Raw genomic sequence first — 17,713 nt, forward strand, 5'->3', positions numbered from 1 at the left:
AGTCAAAACCCTGGGGGTTGCGAAATTCACTAGTTTGGTACATCCTTTTTCTAAATATGTATTTAGTTTTTATACTGTATCATAAAGAAGTCTTTCAAATAATCACTATAATAATTTTGACTCCATCCTAGAGACAGGTTAATTTCTTAGAGATATGTGGTTCTAGAGAAAGTTTTTGAAAATTGGTCAATTTTTTAAGTATTTGCCCCACTCCTAAGGCCCCAGGAATGCACGGGTCCTGAGGTTTACAATTTATACCCCCCCCCCCCCCCCACGCCCCTTGTCCCAAAGATGTTTCAAACCAAATTTGAAAAGAATTGGAATGGTAATTATCAAAAAGTTAAAAATGTTTAATTGGTAACACATTTAATCACTGACCATTTTGACCCCACCCCAATACCCCTGGGATCATGAAATTTACAATTTGGATAAAGGGCTACCTGCTCTTTCTAAATATACATTTAGTTTTAATTTAGTATCAATAACATTAAAGAAGATGTTATTAAAGTGTTTAAATCTACACATGTACACTATATACTAAGTGTGGCCCTGCCCCGAGGTCAGAAACCCTACCCCAGAGATCATGAAATTTACAATTTTGGTAGAGGCCTTCCTACTCTACATCACTATGCATTTAGTTTTTCTTACATGTGTGGTTGTAGAGAATAAGATTTTTGAAAATTGGCCAATTTTTGCCCCTGCCCCTAAGGGTCCTGAAATTTACAATTTATGTCCCCCTTGTCCCAAATGGAATGGTAGTTATCAAGAAGAAAGTTATTGTCCTTACACTTTGAAAACTTTTAATTATTAACTTTTCTGGACTTTTTTTGCTGTGTTTGTAGATAATGAGGTCATTTTTGGTACGTGTGTTTCTGTATATTGATGATGATGGTCATGATGTTTGAGTTTCATGTAGACTTCGAAAATCTCTAATTATTGTTCATTTCTTAGACATTTTTTCTGCTGTTCTTCAGATGATAAGCAGATCAATTTTTAGTGTATACCTTTATAATAAAAATTTCTGATCAAGTTTTATCTCTTCAACTTGAATGTCAGCGAGTACATCGCGTCATACTAGCTAACACATCTAATGTTTGATAACTTCAAGATTACAAGTTTTTCTTCTTTTTTTTTTATTATTGGAAAAACCAAATAACAAAGCATATTATGTTTAAGGACTAGATTTTAAAAGACCAGTCTAAATTGATCATGTAATCCATCAAATAAATTTACATTATTAATACAGTACATGTATAGAATAGCAGAGTACACAGTATGATTGTGGAGAGCCATATGAATACACCATATAATCAAACCAAAGACTAAAATGTCATCAAGATACTAGACCCAATGCCTCTGGAAATTAATAAAATCTTTACAGGAAAAAATTAGTACATTTGTACTGTCAGTGTGAGTTCAGTGTATTAGTCTGTACAGAGACATCAACAGAGAACTGCCTGACAAACTACACTTGAACATATTTCTAGTGAATTAATGCCATTATGTGATATTCATCTCCTGTGCCTTGGTTGGAAAAATAGATAATTAATTGGAGATAACAAACTGTGCTTACAAGAAATTGAAGTTGCACATATCTCTGATGCTTCACTGCAACTTTGTGTCACGAAGCAGAGGAAAATTATTTTACAATTTAAAGATGTACATGTATACATAAACATGCAAGAATTGGATTGAAGAAAAATTTACAAATACATGCGTACCATACCTACCACATACATGTAAAATGAGCAGAACACATACAAAACATTTTTGTTATTTTTTTCCCCCCATAATATTCGTAAAACCATTTTGTACTTGGAGTGAGTTGCAATCTGAAAATATTGGCAAATTGACAAATGTTTATAATTATACACAGGTATGACTCAAATGGATTAATTCATTGTATATAAATTGGATTTCCTAAAGTATTCACAAAAACTAAACCTGTTCCACTACAGTATTTATGATAACACAGAAAATGTTCAAATAAAGAGAAAGGATAAGAAAAATACATTCAACAACATCTACAGACTCAGTCATTGTCAAAGAACAGTTGCACTTTTCATAATGTCTCATTCTTGTTAGTACATACTACTTTTTGAAAATGTAACATGTTATGATAACATTTAGCATACCTGTTCTCCAACACCTTCAATAGTCAAGGGTCATAATTTACTGATTTTCTTGAAATACTGTACTAGTACTATTGAAAAGTTTCAAAATTAAAATTTGAGCAGACATACAGACATATGGCAAGCTTGTTAAGGAATACAATAATACAAATGTATATTATAAATATTTCTAAAAATTTCCAACATATAGTTTGACAATTTGTGAAATATTCAAAGTGTTAATTACATTATAGTCTTGTTGTACATTTTGTAAAAATTATTTTGTACAAACATGTCACTCAAAATAATATTTTTCAATACAGTTGATATATTATCCATATCATACCCGAGTAACCTAATAGAGGGGTGTTGAGTGAACTCACTGAGGCTGAGCAAGTCTAAAATTCACACAGTGCACAAATGAAAAGATAACTACTTGAATATCTCTTTTCATTGCCTTTGTACCGGATTTAGGAAACTATTGTGCAAAAACGGATTAAGGTGGCTCATTACTTTAAAATTTTATTTAATGGCTCGTTAAAGCAAACCTTATAAAGTATGATTTCACCATTGAAAGAGTGATATAAGCTCTAAATTACCTTATATGATTTTTTTTTGTCCAAACGATGAAAATGGTGTTTTGTTTGCAAATAAGAGATTTTAGAATAAAAACTTCACAGCATCGATTTGATGTATGATATAAATATCTAATAAAATCTGCAAAGAAAACTCATGTAGATGTTCTAATTTTTTAACATTTTTTTGTTAAATTATTTTAAATCTACAGCCAAAATCTTCAAGAAACATGTCATTGGAAAAAAGATAGACTAGACAATTATAATCAGACAATTATATTCTAAAAAGAAATTGAAATGAAATAACCAAATTTCAGAAATATCACTATCTTAATTTTAGATTTGAACCAAACCAGAGAAAAAAGTATTGATCCTGATCAAAATTGATAGATATTACTGAAATGATCATATTGTTGCTAATTTTATGCACTTTTCATCAAGAAATTACTTTCCTTTATAAATTCATTTATAATTTGTAAACCATTTTACATCAAGGATATGTAGTTTTCTGATTACAATGTTCTCCAAGACTATTTTTTTTATCATTTTGATTGGGCTTCAATTTGAAAAACGAATATTTCTGAATTTTGGCCATTTTATTTTAATTACTTTTTAAAACGTTTGTCTGATATATCCTTTTTCTTACTGACACGTTTCTTGAAGATGTTAGTCGTAGATTTTTAAAAAATATTAACAAATGACGTTTCTAATTTTCAGAAATATTTTTTCATTAAAAAAAAAAACTAGAACGTCTATCCGAGTTAAAAAATTTTTTTTAATAATTTTCAGAAATATTTTTTTATTTAAAAACATAGCACATCTATCTGAGTTTTTAGGCATATTTTATTAGATATTCATATCATGCATCAAATCGCAGTGAAATTTGGTCTCCAAAACCTCTACCTTTTTTATTATTCCGGGGGAAAAAAATCACAAAATGTTCATATAAAATAATTGAGAGCTTGTACATGTATATCATGCACATTTTCGATGGTAAAATATCATACTTCATATGACATACTTAAACGAACCATTAATAAAATTTTGGTGCAATGAGCCACCTTAATTCATCATACATGTATATCAGACATTAAGGCAATTAAAATGACAAATTATACAACAAAAGTTTTCCCAAAAATGCAATTTATCAACTTAAAAACGTACACAAGAACCAAAATACATACATAAAGTATCTTATTTTATATTAGATTTGATTACTACTACTAGTTCAAATATCCCTTATATGGTAAAATTGAAGTGTAGTGCACATCTATGAATTCTCTTTTAAAAGTTAGCCTACCAGACAATTTAAATGGCTGTTGCAGATCTACAGAATTAGCTACATGTGGCATCACATACATGTATAAAGGTTTATGGTGGAGAGAAAGGGGTGATTTTGGATTGGTTTTTTTAAATGGATGTCATTACTAAAGAGTTAATGACATAATCTGAAAATAGTTATGAAAATTTAATACAACCCATTCATGTCATACTAAAAAAAAAAAAAAAACAACTATCAAAGTCATCTTAATTTAAAAAATATTTCATGATATACATGCATATATATAGATATATTATTAGGGATCAGGCAGCAGACAAAGTCCATCCCTAGATGAGGTTTAACCTCAGACTGATGGGCAATTTACAGGGTTCAAACAAATAATGAAACAGAAACATCAATTTCCAAAAAGCTATAGAAAATGCGCACTTTTTTTAAATCCAGAAAATCGAATAAAGAATTCCTTGGATGTATCATATACATCATCATTATAAAAAAAAACTGTTTTGATTTCATTTCAAAATTCAAAGGCACAGAGGTGACATGTTTATAAATGGTCCTTGAAAAATAAAGAGTAAAATCTATGGATCAACAAAAATATTCATGCATTATATACATAAAGATAAACATAGGCACAGCCCATTTTATAACAGTTCAGAATCATTCAGACAATAGACCCATGGTCCACAATGCTCACCTGATTCCTAATTATCTCCAATCAACTTAGTTACATTTGTACACACAGAATGTCATAAACTTTAGATGCTTTAATTATTGTGTTCTATTATTAGCCATGGCCATAATTTGATTAATATAGAATAAATACAATAGGAAGACATTTGCATGTTAACTTCAGAAATTGTTTAAATGGAGTCTCTTATGCAAAAAACTTTCATTTTCTAACCATTCTAGACCCAGGGAGCATGATCTGAACATGCTTTTAAAAAAATTCTACAAAATATGTGGGTGCTTGCTGTCCTCAAAGACATTTTAAAAGATATTTCCTGTATACACACATATATGTATTCTTAATTATGTTATGGTTCATCTGTAGCCCTGCGAGAGTCATTGGTTTGAACTTGAAGTTTCACTTTCCTGGCCCAGTGGCACTGAGGAGGAATGACCCCCATTTTCACCACTCCTCATTATAATATATCCTACTGAAATTGAGCATCACTTTGAATCAGATGAATAACACTTGTGTGGATTAGGCTACACAGTGGTATGGTTCCAAAGTGGTTTTTTTTGTTAAAAAAACCTAATGATGCCTTTGAAATTTTAGTTGCAGTCGTCCCCATGTTTCAGGAATAGAAGTTAGTTTATAGATGTTAAAATGGTGGACAAATTTTGATCAGAAAAGCTCAGTTGAGCCTTTGGCTCTAATAATTTAATAAGGCAAGTGAACTAAAGTTGCTCAGCAACTACCACAATACACAATAAGCTACCTGCATATATACCATATACTTATCAGTTAATCATTTGTTAAAACAACAGAAAAGGTTTCATTAATTTTATGTATGATGGACACTATGGAAGAGGTCTAATGATCAACACCATATTACCAAGTATCATTAAGACTCATTATGTTTGGGTGTTAATTAATTACTGGCAGGAGTGGAAACTAATAGGAGTCTCAACTAGAGGAGGAGACTTCAACAGAATAAAAAGCCATATAAAATCACTGAACATCATCCTCACAATAATTTGATAAACAGTCCCTTTCTATGACACTACACAAATCCTATTAGAATGGTTTGTTGTGGTAGGAGGGGAGCGGATCGTAGGGGGTGGAGATGTACAAATGCAGCCACACAAGGCACTGTGTCTGGCTTGGACATCAGAGAACATGGTCTGACATTCTTCAATGTATTCCTCGTACAAGTCGTCTAGACGAGTTGCGGCAGCAATCTGTTCCTGGCGGGCTGGCACCTCCAGAGCAACAGCACACTTGATTGAGCAGGCCCAGTGTTGAAAAGGAACACAGGTATTTCCTAGGTAGGGGTTTTTAAATGTGATAACTTTGTAACCTGAAGAGAGAGGCAAACTGGATATCAATGATGTTCAAAACACCAAAGGCATTGGAGATCTACTTAGAGAACTGACAAATACTTGTACATGATATTAACCAATTCATGGTCTTAAATAGCCCATTCAGACAAAAATGCAAAATATCTACATTTATTTAAGAGCTGACTGTCTTTGGAAACTTGAGGCAGTGCGATCGAGGCACATCAATTTGTCTTCCATCCAAATTAATTTCTTAAATTGTTAAAAATAATACAGTGTAGAGGCTTTTAATTTTCAATAATTTGGAAGCATTATATTTCGTACGAACTTGATTTTTGTGGATTTCACGAGTAATTTCAAACCACAATAAAATGCACAATTCATATTAATGTTCAATATACAGAAAGCACATCCATGAAATTGCATTCCAATGAAAAAGTAAAAGCTAAACAACCCATGAAATATAGCTTGAATAAAAACTGCAAGTGTAAAGAAATTTTTTAAAGAATTAATGCAGTTTCAATGTATGAACTATAAATCCCCACCATAGCACTAGAATCCCTGACCCAGGGGTCATGAATATTAGTTATCAGAGTAGAGGAATCCATGCTCATCATATATATACACACAATTAGTCTGCTAAATAACCCTGTTATAAAATAACATTACTTTTTATGGTTCAGACTCCATCCTTATGCCCCATGGGTGTAATTTTTAGTTTCTCAAACCCCGAAGATGTTTCATACCAAATTTGATAAAAAATGGCTTTAAACTTTCAAAACAAGAGGCCCATGGGCCACATCGCTCACCTGAGTCACCTTGGCCCATATTTAAAGATTTTACCAACATATTCGCATGTAAAACTTTAATCCCTATTGTGGCCCCAACCTACCCCGGTGGCCATGATTTTTACAAACTTGAATCTGTCAGGAAGCTTTCATGTAAATATAAACTTTTCTGGCCCAGTAGTTCTTGAGAAGATTTTTAAAGATTTTCCCTATATATTTTGTATGTAAAACTTCAATCTCATGTTGTGGCCCCACCCTATCTCCGGGAGCCCTGATGTTAACAAACTTGAATCTGCACTTTGTCAGGAAGCTTTTATGTAAACTTCTCTGGCCCAATGGTTCTTGAGAACAAGATTTTTAAAGATTTTCTCTATATATTTGTATATAAATTTTTTATCCCCTATTGTGGCCCCACCCTTTTCCCAGGAGCCAAGCTTTTTACAAACTTGAATCTACTACGCCAGGAAGCTTTCATGTGAATATAAACTTTTCTGGCGCAATGGTTCTTGAGAAGATTTTTAAAGATTTTCCCTATATATTTGTATGTAAACTTTGATCCCCATAGTGGCCACACCCTACCCCAGGGGACCATGGTTTTAACAAACTTGAATCTGCACTATGTCAGGAAACTTTCATGTAAATGTAAAAAAAATTTGGCTCAGTGGTTCTTGAGAAGAAGATTTTTAAAGATTGTCCCTATAAATTCCCAGGTAAAGTTTTGATCCCCTGTTGTGGCCCCACCCTATCCCTGGGGCCATGGTTTTAACAAACTTGAATCTGCACAATAAAGGAAGCTTTAAAATATAAATAAACTTTTCTGGTCCAGTGGTTCTTGAGAAGATTTTTAAAGATTTTACTTATATATATTTCTATGTAAAACTTTGATCCCCTATTGTGGCCCCATTCTACCCCCGGGGTTATGATCTGAACAAACTTGAATTTACTTTATACCAGGAAGCTTTCAGGTAAATGTCCACTCTTATGGCCCAGTGATTCTTGAGAAGAAGACACTTTTAAAGATTTTCCCAAATATATATTTGCATGTAAAATTTTGATCCCCTATTGTGGTACCACCCTACCCCTGGGGGTCATGATTTTAACAAACTTGAATCTCCACTATGTCAAGAAGCTTTCCTGTAAATTTCAGCTTTTCTGGCCCAGTGGTTCTTGAGAAGAAAAAATTTAATTGTGGTTCTGGAGAAGAAGTCGAACGTATGAAAAGTTTACAGACAGACGGACGGACGGACGGACAGAACATGTGATCAGAAAAGCTCACTTGAGCTTTCAGCTCAGGAGAACTAAAAAGAATTTGATTATGTTCAGAATGTTAATGGATGGTAAAGTACAACCATCAATCACGATATTGACTCATGTGACAAAAAATATGGGAAACTGTTATACTATGTGGTGTCTATATCATAGATACTGCCTGACTTTTCAATGGACAGTCTCATAAAAAGCTTAAATCAACACTTTAACAATGCAATATATTACATAAGAAATTAAACACAAATAAACATAAGAATATCCTTTCAGCTATGTATACCAGACACCTATAAGGCTATCATTCCTGCTTTTGAGCTCCCAAATGATGAAGACCAACATTTTGATTCTAATGCACATACACAAATTCCATGTAACTTACCTGGTTGGTAACGAAATGAGGCACCGCTACAATAATGACACACCTTAAACAGGTGGTAGATTTCTGACAAGTAATCTTGCAATATCACAGAAAAATTGGGATCTTCAAAGAAGTCAATCTTCATTCCGATCACAGTTTTAGCCGCCCAGAATTGGAGAGGCTTTGGATTTCTCTCAGAGTCAATATGAGCACCTTCAGAAGGGATGATTCGGTAACCGACATCTGTATGGTACCACATAAATGTGGATTTAAAATAGTTGTGATTGCCATGACGATGAACAGTCCTAATGGCTGGCATTTTCAGCAGAAATCCTGGTAGGGCATCCAGGAGATTATTGTCCAACATAATCGTTTTTAATTTGCGACAAAAAGTCAGAGAATAAGGAATAGATTGCACTTGTAATTTGTTGTTGGTCAAAGCTAAAAATCGCAGGTTCTTCATTCTTCCAATATCTACAGGGATTTTATCCAGACAGTTGTATTTAAGGGACAACAGCTTAACATTGGGACATTTGAAAATCTGAAAGAAAGCACACAAGCAACTTTAAATCAGGTTTCATACTAGAATCATCATAGTGTTTCTATTTCTTGAAGATTAGACTTAACTGTACAGGAATTTCATGAATTAAACATTATTCAAGTTACATGTACAGGAATTCCATGAATGAAAACCTTGCAAACTCTGACCTCTTTGGGCAAAGTGTTGTCTTCACCATATTTGAAAATGCTATCCAAATGAAATTCTGTGAAATTGTAGGTATTCATGTACGTCTTGAGTAAAGTTTCTGAAAAAATTGAATGGACAAAAAACATCATTCATGATAGTACTGTAAATATTGAAATTTGCATATGGCGCTACATAAATGTATATTTCACTTTAGAAATATATTTCATTTCTTAAAAAAATACATGAGGGTATGAACTGTGATACTTCATGTCGGCATACTTCATGAAGCACATTAAAGCTTCATGGAAAGTTATTTACATTCTATGTTCATTAATTCTGTCAAAATACCCAGTCATTAAAATAGACATACTATATCTATCGAGACTCATACACACATTGCTCACAACTGCAGCACATTGATCATAATGAATTGCATGGCTATCATTACAATTTGTAAAGACATCAAAGGCAAAACCATTGAAAATGTGAATATCAAGAAATGCACTACAACACAACTGTCAGTCACGGGGAGTCCTTTCTTATGTATCTAACATAAATTACCACCACAATCAAGAAAATTTCAAAATACATTTCACATCTTAAACAAACAAAAAAGTGAGCAAGCTCACATATACACCATGCCCCTCACAATGAATGACAATACTACACACAATGAATGGCAATGCTATCATAAAATAAAAGTCTGTGCTATACTGTACTATTTACACACATGTAACTGGTTGGCACTACTAAAGTCATATATATGTAAAATTGTTTACAAATGTAAATTGACTCAAGCCATATGTATAGTATATTGTTTAGAAATGTAAATTGTGTAAAATATTAAAACAGAAATATTTTAATTACACATCACTTGAAAATCGGTTTCACACAAGTTGCACCAAATAGTATATTTTGGTCAAACTTTTATATTCAAAAGGGGCATAACTCCGAGAGAAAAAAATCAAATCAAAATTTCCTGTGACTATGCACATCTACCCGGTACACAGTATATCCATATAAAATACAATGTTACATGAAATTCTGTTCAGTGATTTCAGAGGAATTGCACTGACTAACTGTTTCTCAGTAGTATATTAATTTTGGTCAAACTACTACCTTCAAAAAGGGTATAACTCCAAGAGCAAAAATAGGGTACCGCTAAACCGGTACATGATACGCCCGCATACATTATTGACCCAGGAATTTGAACAAGTAAGAAAGGATTATCCACAAAAGGATTTCGACGGAGTTGCAATAAAAATGTACTTTGCATTAAATAAATCTAAGTCCAAGGGCTGTAACTCCTTCAAAAATAGTGGGACAGCATTCTCCTTGTAATATGCACATATACACAATGTGATCTTCCTTTGTACTAAGTTTCAATGAAATCCCCCAAAGGGTTTAGGAGGAGTTGCGAAGACAAGGTACTTGCATAAAATAAATCTAAGTCCAAGAGCCCTAACTCCTTCAAAAATAGTGATGCAGTATTCCCCTTGCAATATGCACATCTCCACATTGTGATCTTTCTTTGTACCAAGTTTCATCAAAATCCCCCAAAGGGTTTAGGAGGAATTGCAAAGACAAAGTATTTTGAATACAAAAAAACCCCCAAGTCTAAGAGCCGTAACTCCTTTAAAAAACATTGAACAGCATTCCCATTGCAGTATGCACACCTCCACATTGTGATCTTTCAAAATTCATTAAAATCCCCCAAAGGGTTTAGGAGAATTTGGAAAGACAAAGTATTTTGAATAGAAAAAAATTAAGTCTAAGGCCCACAATTCCTTTAAAAAACATTGGACAGCATTCCCCTTGCAATATGCACAGCTCCACATTGTGATCTTCCTTTGTACCAAGTTTCATCAAAATCCTCCAAAGGGTTTAGAAGGAGTTGCAAAGACAAAGTTAAAGGGTCAGACAGACAAACGGACGACAGCGGTATAGCATAATACGCCCGCATTTTTATGCAGGCATATAAAAATTGAATCAAAATTTTCTCTGAATATACACGTTTAAACAGCATGTCCTTATTACCTACAAAGTTTCATGAAATTTTGTTTAGCAGTTTCAGAGGAGTTGCACTGCCAAGAACAGGACTGATGGAGGCCAAACTGCTAAGTTCAAAAGAGGCATAACTCCCAGAAAAACAATCAATTTCCTGTGAAAATCACCAATATGCCCCATGAGTGTATAACACTATAACCCATTATTGACCTTTCATATAACAATTAATGAACACTATGTCTTAGGATGCTTGAATATTGTTTGACTATTACTGCAATAACATGTGGTTTAAAAATATTCTAAAAGATTCACACAAGTAGTTTTAAAATTTTTCCTTCCATAACTCTATTCAAGTTTTTTAATCCCTTCTGTTGCCCAAACATAACCTGAGAGCTATGACTTTTAACAATTAAACTTGAATCTACACTTCATAAGGAAGCTTGACGAAATTTCCTATTTATTCATACATAAAACTCTGAACCTAAACAATGGTCCTATGGTCCAACCCTAACTGGCATGATCAAAATTGAGTCTACCGTACACTTTATGAAAATGCTTGCATAGTGTTTTGAAAAATTGTAGCCTTTTAAAAAAGATTTTAAACAATTTCTTCAATATACTACATCCCTATTGTGACCTTATCCTGGTCCCTAAGGCCATGACTTAATCAAACATGAGGATGTTTGCTTATTGCTGTCACAAATTGTAGCACAGTACATGTAGTTCTTGAGAAGAAGATTGCCCCCATATATCTCCATGTAAAACTTTGAACCGCTGATGTGGTTATATCATAGCCCTCTTGAGCCAGTGTTTGAAATTAACTATAGACCGAGTCTATGACTGAGTATGTCAAATGACACTGGTCTATGTCAATGGTAATTGAGATAGACCAAATCATCTATGCCGAATTTCTAGATTTAAAGCAATATAGTTATCCCAAAGGACCCTGCATGGTCAGTCGTTGTCTGAAAATTGTTTGGTTTTTTTTACAATGTTGCAGTCTATGCCAATTCGATGAGGTCTATGTCATCTTGTTTTCAATGTTTTGGCATAGACCCGTGGTCTATACCAACTTTTAAACCAATTTCTAACACTGTTGAGCCATGTCTTGCACAAATCTTTGAAACCCCATTGCCCACCCTTCATAAACCAAAAATCGTGAATTGAACAAGCTTGAATCTACTATAAAAGACATCACATTAGTTTTATCATTTCTCACCCAGTGGTTCTAAGAAGAGTTTTAAACACCCTCATCCAATTTCTATAACAAACTATTTACAAATTCTCTCCCTTTTCCCAAGGATATTTGGCAGCAAGTTTGGTGAAATTGGCCCAGTGGTTCCCGAGAAGAAGTTGTATGTGAGAAAAGTTAACAGGTAGACGATAGACAATCTTCGACCAGAAGAGCTTTCAACTCAGGCTTACTAAACTACAAAGTGCTACAATAACAGGAAACAAAATACAGTTCTCGCCAAAAGTCGTTTGTATGAATAAATATGATGGCCCTACCTCCTGGTCGTCGGACATTCCCTGTCCTCTCTCTCTCCAGATCCTGTAGTATGAGTTGTAGGAGGTACTTGGGTCTGTTGTGGAGAGCCACTGACAGGAACCACATGCTCTGAGGAATGTTCTACAACAATAAAAGTATCAACTATAACCTACAGCCAACATTTTCACAAAGCATGATAACGCAGCATTCAATGTGTCACAGATATCCTTAAACTGGTATCAAATGTGTACAAGATACATTTAGTTTATATATAGCTGGTCTATTGTATAATTATTATTATTATATTCATTTATAAAGTGCAAAATTACATATAGTTTCTATGAGCTGTACAATTACTTATTTTAAGGAGTCGACAAAAAATACCATGACCACGAAGACTTCATTTTATGACTGATGTTCTAACATTCCTTATATTTGTATGTATGCTTTCTTTTGTTCATGAAGGATTTCAAAAATTCCTGTAACACAAAACCATATACAATCTCTGATTTACAGTATCTTAGAGTTAAACCTTGCACTCATCATTTAATCTGACAGGAAATTGCTACCTTTGAAAGAAATCTACTTCATTACTATGAAAGTTGGAACAAGAATCTTGGATTTTTACTAATGCATTACTTGTATATGAATAAATCCTAAATCACTTGTATCAGGACTATTAGAAAAATGTAATGAATCAAACTAGGATTCCAATCCTAGCATTCAAATCTCCAGACTTCAGATACTCTCATCAGATGGACTCTGTTTCCCCAATATTCCCCATCTCCCATTTTCACAATTTAAAAACAAAAGATCAGGATTTTTTCAATATTAATTTTAGAAACAGAGCAGGTCTATACACCAACTGTATTATAAAAAGAAAATCAAATGAACCAGATAGGGAATCAAACTCCTGTTTTTCAGTTAGGTGCCAAGCAAATGAGCACAGCATTACAGCTGGCAAGTCATTGAACCATCCAGCTGACTGCCAGATACTATGTGGCACACAAGGATCATTTAACCCTAAATTTCAAGGACCAGGGCCATTCATACTGGGAAAAACAGTGATATTTGGTTGAAATTTGGGGAAACACTTACAATTCTTTATAAAAAGTTGAAATAATTGATTTATCTACCAATCAGTCTTCAAACTGGTCTACAACAATAGAGAGTGAGGCATCTTCACACTGGTCTACAACAATAGAGACTGAGGCATCTTCACACTGGTTTACAACAATAGAGACTGAGGCGTCTTCATACTGGTCTACAACAATACAGACTGAGGCGTCTTCACATACTGTCAAGTATAAAGGGCCATTCATATAACCTAAATTTTGGCCCTCTCAGTGCACATCCTGCCACCGTGGTCACTATCGTTTCTTTTTACTAAAATATGCTAAAAGCGTGTTTGTGAAACACTGATCCCCCATATGGCAGCAAAGTAATTCTGGTACCCATAGAAAAGTCTTGCCACAGGGAGCACGCACATGTGAAATATGAAAGCATTATCAGAGAACTTGTCAGTAAGCTCACTGCAACACATAAGCTAACCTAGAACTTGTCAGTAAGAACACTGCAACACATAAGCTAACCTAGAACTTGTCAGTAAGTTCACTGCTACACATAAATTAACCTAGAACTTGTCAGTAAGTATATACTGCTACACATAAATTAACCTAGAACTTGTCAGTAAGTTCACTGCTATTGCTACACATAAATTAACCTAGAACTTGTCAGCAAGTATATACTGCAACACATAAACTATAACTTAGAACTTGTCAGTAAGTATATACTGCTACACATAAACTATACCCTAGAACTTGTCAGAAAGAACACTGCTAACATAAGCTAACCTATCAATTTTTAAATTTCTTTTTCAAATGCACGAGTCAGCAAAAATAAATGTAACATCAGGGGATAAAAAAATAATTGTATGTAAGAGGATTGATTGAATATTGTTTAACGTCCCTCTCGAGAATATTTCACTCATGATATGGAGACGTCACCAATGCCGGTGAAGGGCTGTAAAATTTAGGCCTACGCCTATGCTCGGCACTTATGGTCATTGAGCAGGGAGGGATCTTTATCTTTATCGTGCCACACCTGCTGTGACACGGGACTTAGGTTTTTCGGTCTCATCCGAAGGACAGCTCCATTTAATCACCTCTTACAACAAGCAACTTTGAGCCCATAGTGTGAAACCCACTGCAGGTACAATCTAAGTCAGTTCTGTGGGTTTCACATGATACGTTAATTAAGCCATAACCTTTTGACAGAAAAATGCTACATTTGGTACACTCGCCTAATGATCACACTGTGTATATACAGTGCTCCCTCGATATATTGCCAACTTTTGTTCAAGACCAATTTGGGTAATAAAGCGAGGGTGGCAATATTACGAATTCACCTTTACAGACAATTCACTGAGCAGTAAAAAGAAATTCAATCCTGTAAGTTTATATGGGCCTCATTCTGTGTAGACATTTAGATAATCTTGAGTTTAATTCAGCAATCATTTGTAATGAACCTGACCACCTGAATACCTTGTCCAGACTGTCACACTTCAACACACTGCTCTCAAAGTACAGGTGTGATTACCAATGGGTGTTAGGTTACTGGCATTATTATCGAGGGTAAATCCTATAAAATTTGACCATTTGTTCATGAAAATCAGTGGCATATGAAATTATATGGGGTTGGCATTATAACGGGGGTGTTAAATAACTGTTAACATGGGGAGAAATATGTCCTTCGGGATTTTCAAGCAATAAGCAGGTGGAATTAATAGGGGGGGGGGGGTGTCAATATATCAAGAGAGCACTCAGAGATTTTTTTTTACTACCCCTTGAATCCAGGGGCCAGGGCCTTCAAGTTTGGGAATGATAACAATTTGATTGAAATTGGGAAATTTGTTTCATACAAATCAATAAGAAAAACAAGCAAAAAGTTAACCATTTGATATTTCATTATCAATGTGGCTTAAACAAGCTTTAATTTTCAGTCTTTGGCAGAGAAAAAACTGTCAAAATGTTTTGCAACAGAGTGGCACCAAGGTTGGATGGCGCCTCAAGGCATATTCTCATCAAAGCATCCATCATATGGGAATTTTAAGGCATCATTTTGGGAAAAACACCTGCTCTTTAGCATTGGGAATGGGGCTGAATTTCGGCCCTCTACAGACCCTAAAAAAAATCCTAGCACTGTATATTATGTTAGTCTTTTTTTTTTTAAAGAAAGTGAAATCCATCAATACATATTATAAGACACAGTGAAAATATCAATATCTTGTGACACCCTCTTTGGGCAGTAATATTCCAGTACATAGAATAACCGAAATTATCGCTAATCACCAAAATTACCAAAGAAATGACCAAAATTACCCCATAAAGGAACCGATATTACCTCACTATATGTTTAACTATATGCCATCTAGTCACACTTCAAATTTCATGACGATTGATAACGATTTGAAGGAGTTGTGGCCATTAAACCGATTAACTTGAAGCATAAATTTAATACGAGTTATTTCCCTTTAAATACTTCTCATACACATGAAACAATTCATTTCATGCGCGGTTGTTTGAATGCAATGCATTGTAATATAATAATGACAATATATTGCCATATTCTACACTACATTTAGAACTGGCTATTTATAGTTCGCTTACAGTGTACGAGAGTTCGGTAAAGGGAAGTAACTCAGATTCACACTTCACAATAATCAGTTTTATGGAAACAATTCCTTCAAATCGTTACCAATCTTCATGAAATTTGATGTGTGACTAGATGGTATATAGATGAACAGAACATATACTGAGGTAATTTCGGTCCCTTTTGGTAATTTTGGTCATTTCTTTGGTAATTTCGGTAATTCCATGCACCCGTAATATCCAATCATATTCTTCCATACGACTTCTGGAGAACTCATACCCAGGAGAACCCGTACCCAGAAATTTGGGTACGAGTTCTCCTGGAAAAGTCATACCCATCAATATATGGGTACGAGTTCTCCTGGAGAAAAACTTTGTCACCTTATCAAATACATGTAGAAATGTGGATATGAGTTCTCCTAAAGAAAAAACTTGTCAATTGTATTATAAAAATCTGGGTACGAGTTCTCTTGGAGAAAAAACTTTGTCATTTCTGTCATAAAAATCTGGGTACGAGTTCTCCTGGAGAAAAACCAGGTGAACTCGTACCCAGATTTTTATAATACAATTGACAAGTTTTTTTCTAGGAGAACTCGTACCCATATTTCTATTTGTTAAAATGACAAAGTTTTTCTCCAGGAGAACTCGTACCCAGATATTGATGGGTACGACTTCTCTTGGAGAATTCGTATCCGGGTACGGCTTCTCCAGGAGAACTCGTACCCAAATTTCTGGGTACGGGTTCTCCTGAGTATGAGTTCTCCTGATACCTTCCATACTGTCCCCACTTTCTCAGAAGGAACTCAAGATCCATGCGCTTCACACGGAAACATTCATGATCATAGTCATGTCTTATACATGGTGTGACTAGAATAATCCAACTGTGTCAAGACACTCTTAATTATAACTTAAATGATAGAACATTCTGTTTGTGATCAGTCCCTGTGGACAAACTAGCATATATACACAAGCAAGAAAGTATTCATCAGAGTAAAATTCCAACACCAACTTAGTCAGTAATTTAATATATCTTAAATCATAGGAGTTACCCCCAACATGAGTAGATCCACGTAGCTGTACGATTCCTGCAGGTCGTCGTTGCTTTTGTTTGATAATTTTTGCTTCAAATCTCGCCATTGTTCAGGATGCTTATCAAATTTCTTCAGCAGCAGTAACTCAAATCCGTGAAAAATCTCCGCCATTCCCTAATAATTGTCTTTTGTGAATTATGCAATCTCCATTTTCACGGAAGCTAATAGGAGATAAGCATGTTTACAAGATTAAACTTCCATCACCTACTTTCAATTCAGCAGCTTTTTTTAAGTCGTACCAATAAACTTCGATATATTAAAACAAAGCCTGTGTTTTTTCATTTGATGATTAGTTTCGTTTATGGCTTGTATGTAATAGAAATGTATCATCACATTCTTTTCATATAGTGACCTTAAAGCTATTACATTGTCATTTACATTTGTGAGAATTATCTTTTCCGCGA

General features: G+C 34.2%; 2 protein-coding genes across 2 annotated transcripts in view; one reads left to right on the forward strand and one right to left on the reverse strand.

Moving 5' to 3' along the window:
* Positions 1-17,713, forward strand: part of LOC125652202 (BTB/POZ domain-containing protein 6-like) — a 294,494-nt gene that overhangs the window by 119,666 nt on the left and 157,115 nt on the right. The gene's annotated exons all lie outside the window — the stretch shown is intronic.
* On the reverse strand, positions 1,117-17,550 carry LOC125651771 (uncharacterized). The gene is made up of 5 exons (XM_048880526.2): positions 17,268-17,550; positions 12,589-12,709; positions 9,093-9,190; positions 8,406-8,925; positions 1,117-5,992 (listed from the first exon to the last, which is right to left on the reverse strand). The coding sequence occupies exons 1-5, from the start codon at positions 17,418-17,420 to the stop codon at positions 5,688-5,690; spliced, it is 1,197 nt and encodes a 398-aa protein (XP_048736483.1). The 5' UTR covers positions 17,421-17,550; the 3' UTR covers positions 1,117-5,687.

The sequence above is a fragment of the Ostrea edulis genome, chromosome 5 (assembly GCF_947568905.1).
Source record: "Ostrea edulis chromosome 5, xbOstEdul1.1, whole genome shotgun sequence".
In the NCBI taxonomy this organism is placed as follows: Eukaryota; Metazoa; Mollusca; class Bivalvia; order Ostreida; family Ostreidae; genus Ostrea; species Ostrea edulis.

Coding starts and splice junctions, on each gene's coding strand:
- LOC125651771 (XM_048880526.2), bottom strand. CDS start 17,420: ATGGCGGAGATTTTTCACGGATTTGAGTTACTGCTGCTGAAGAAATTT. Junction 12,710..17,267: donor TGGATCTACTCATGTTGGGG/GTAACTCCTATG, acceptor TTATTGTTGTAG/AACATTCCTCAGAGCATGTG. Junction 5,993..8,405: donor CTCATTTCGTTACCAACCAG/GTAAGTTACATG, acceptor CTCTCTCTTCAG/GTTACAAAGTTATCACATTT.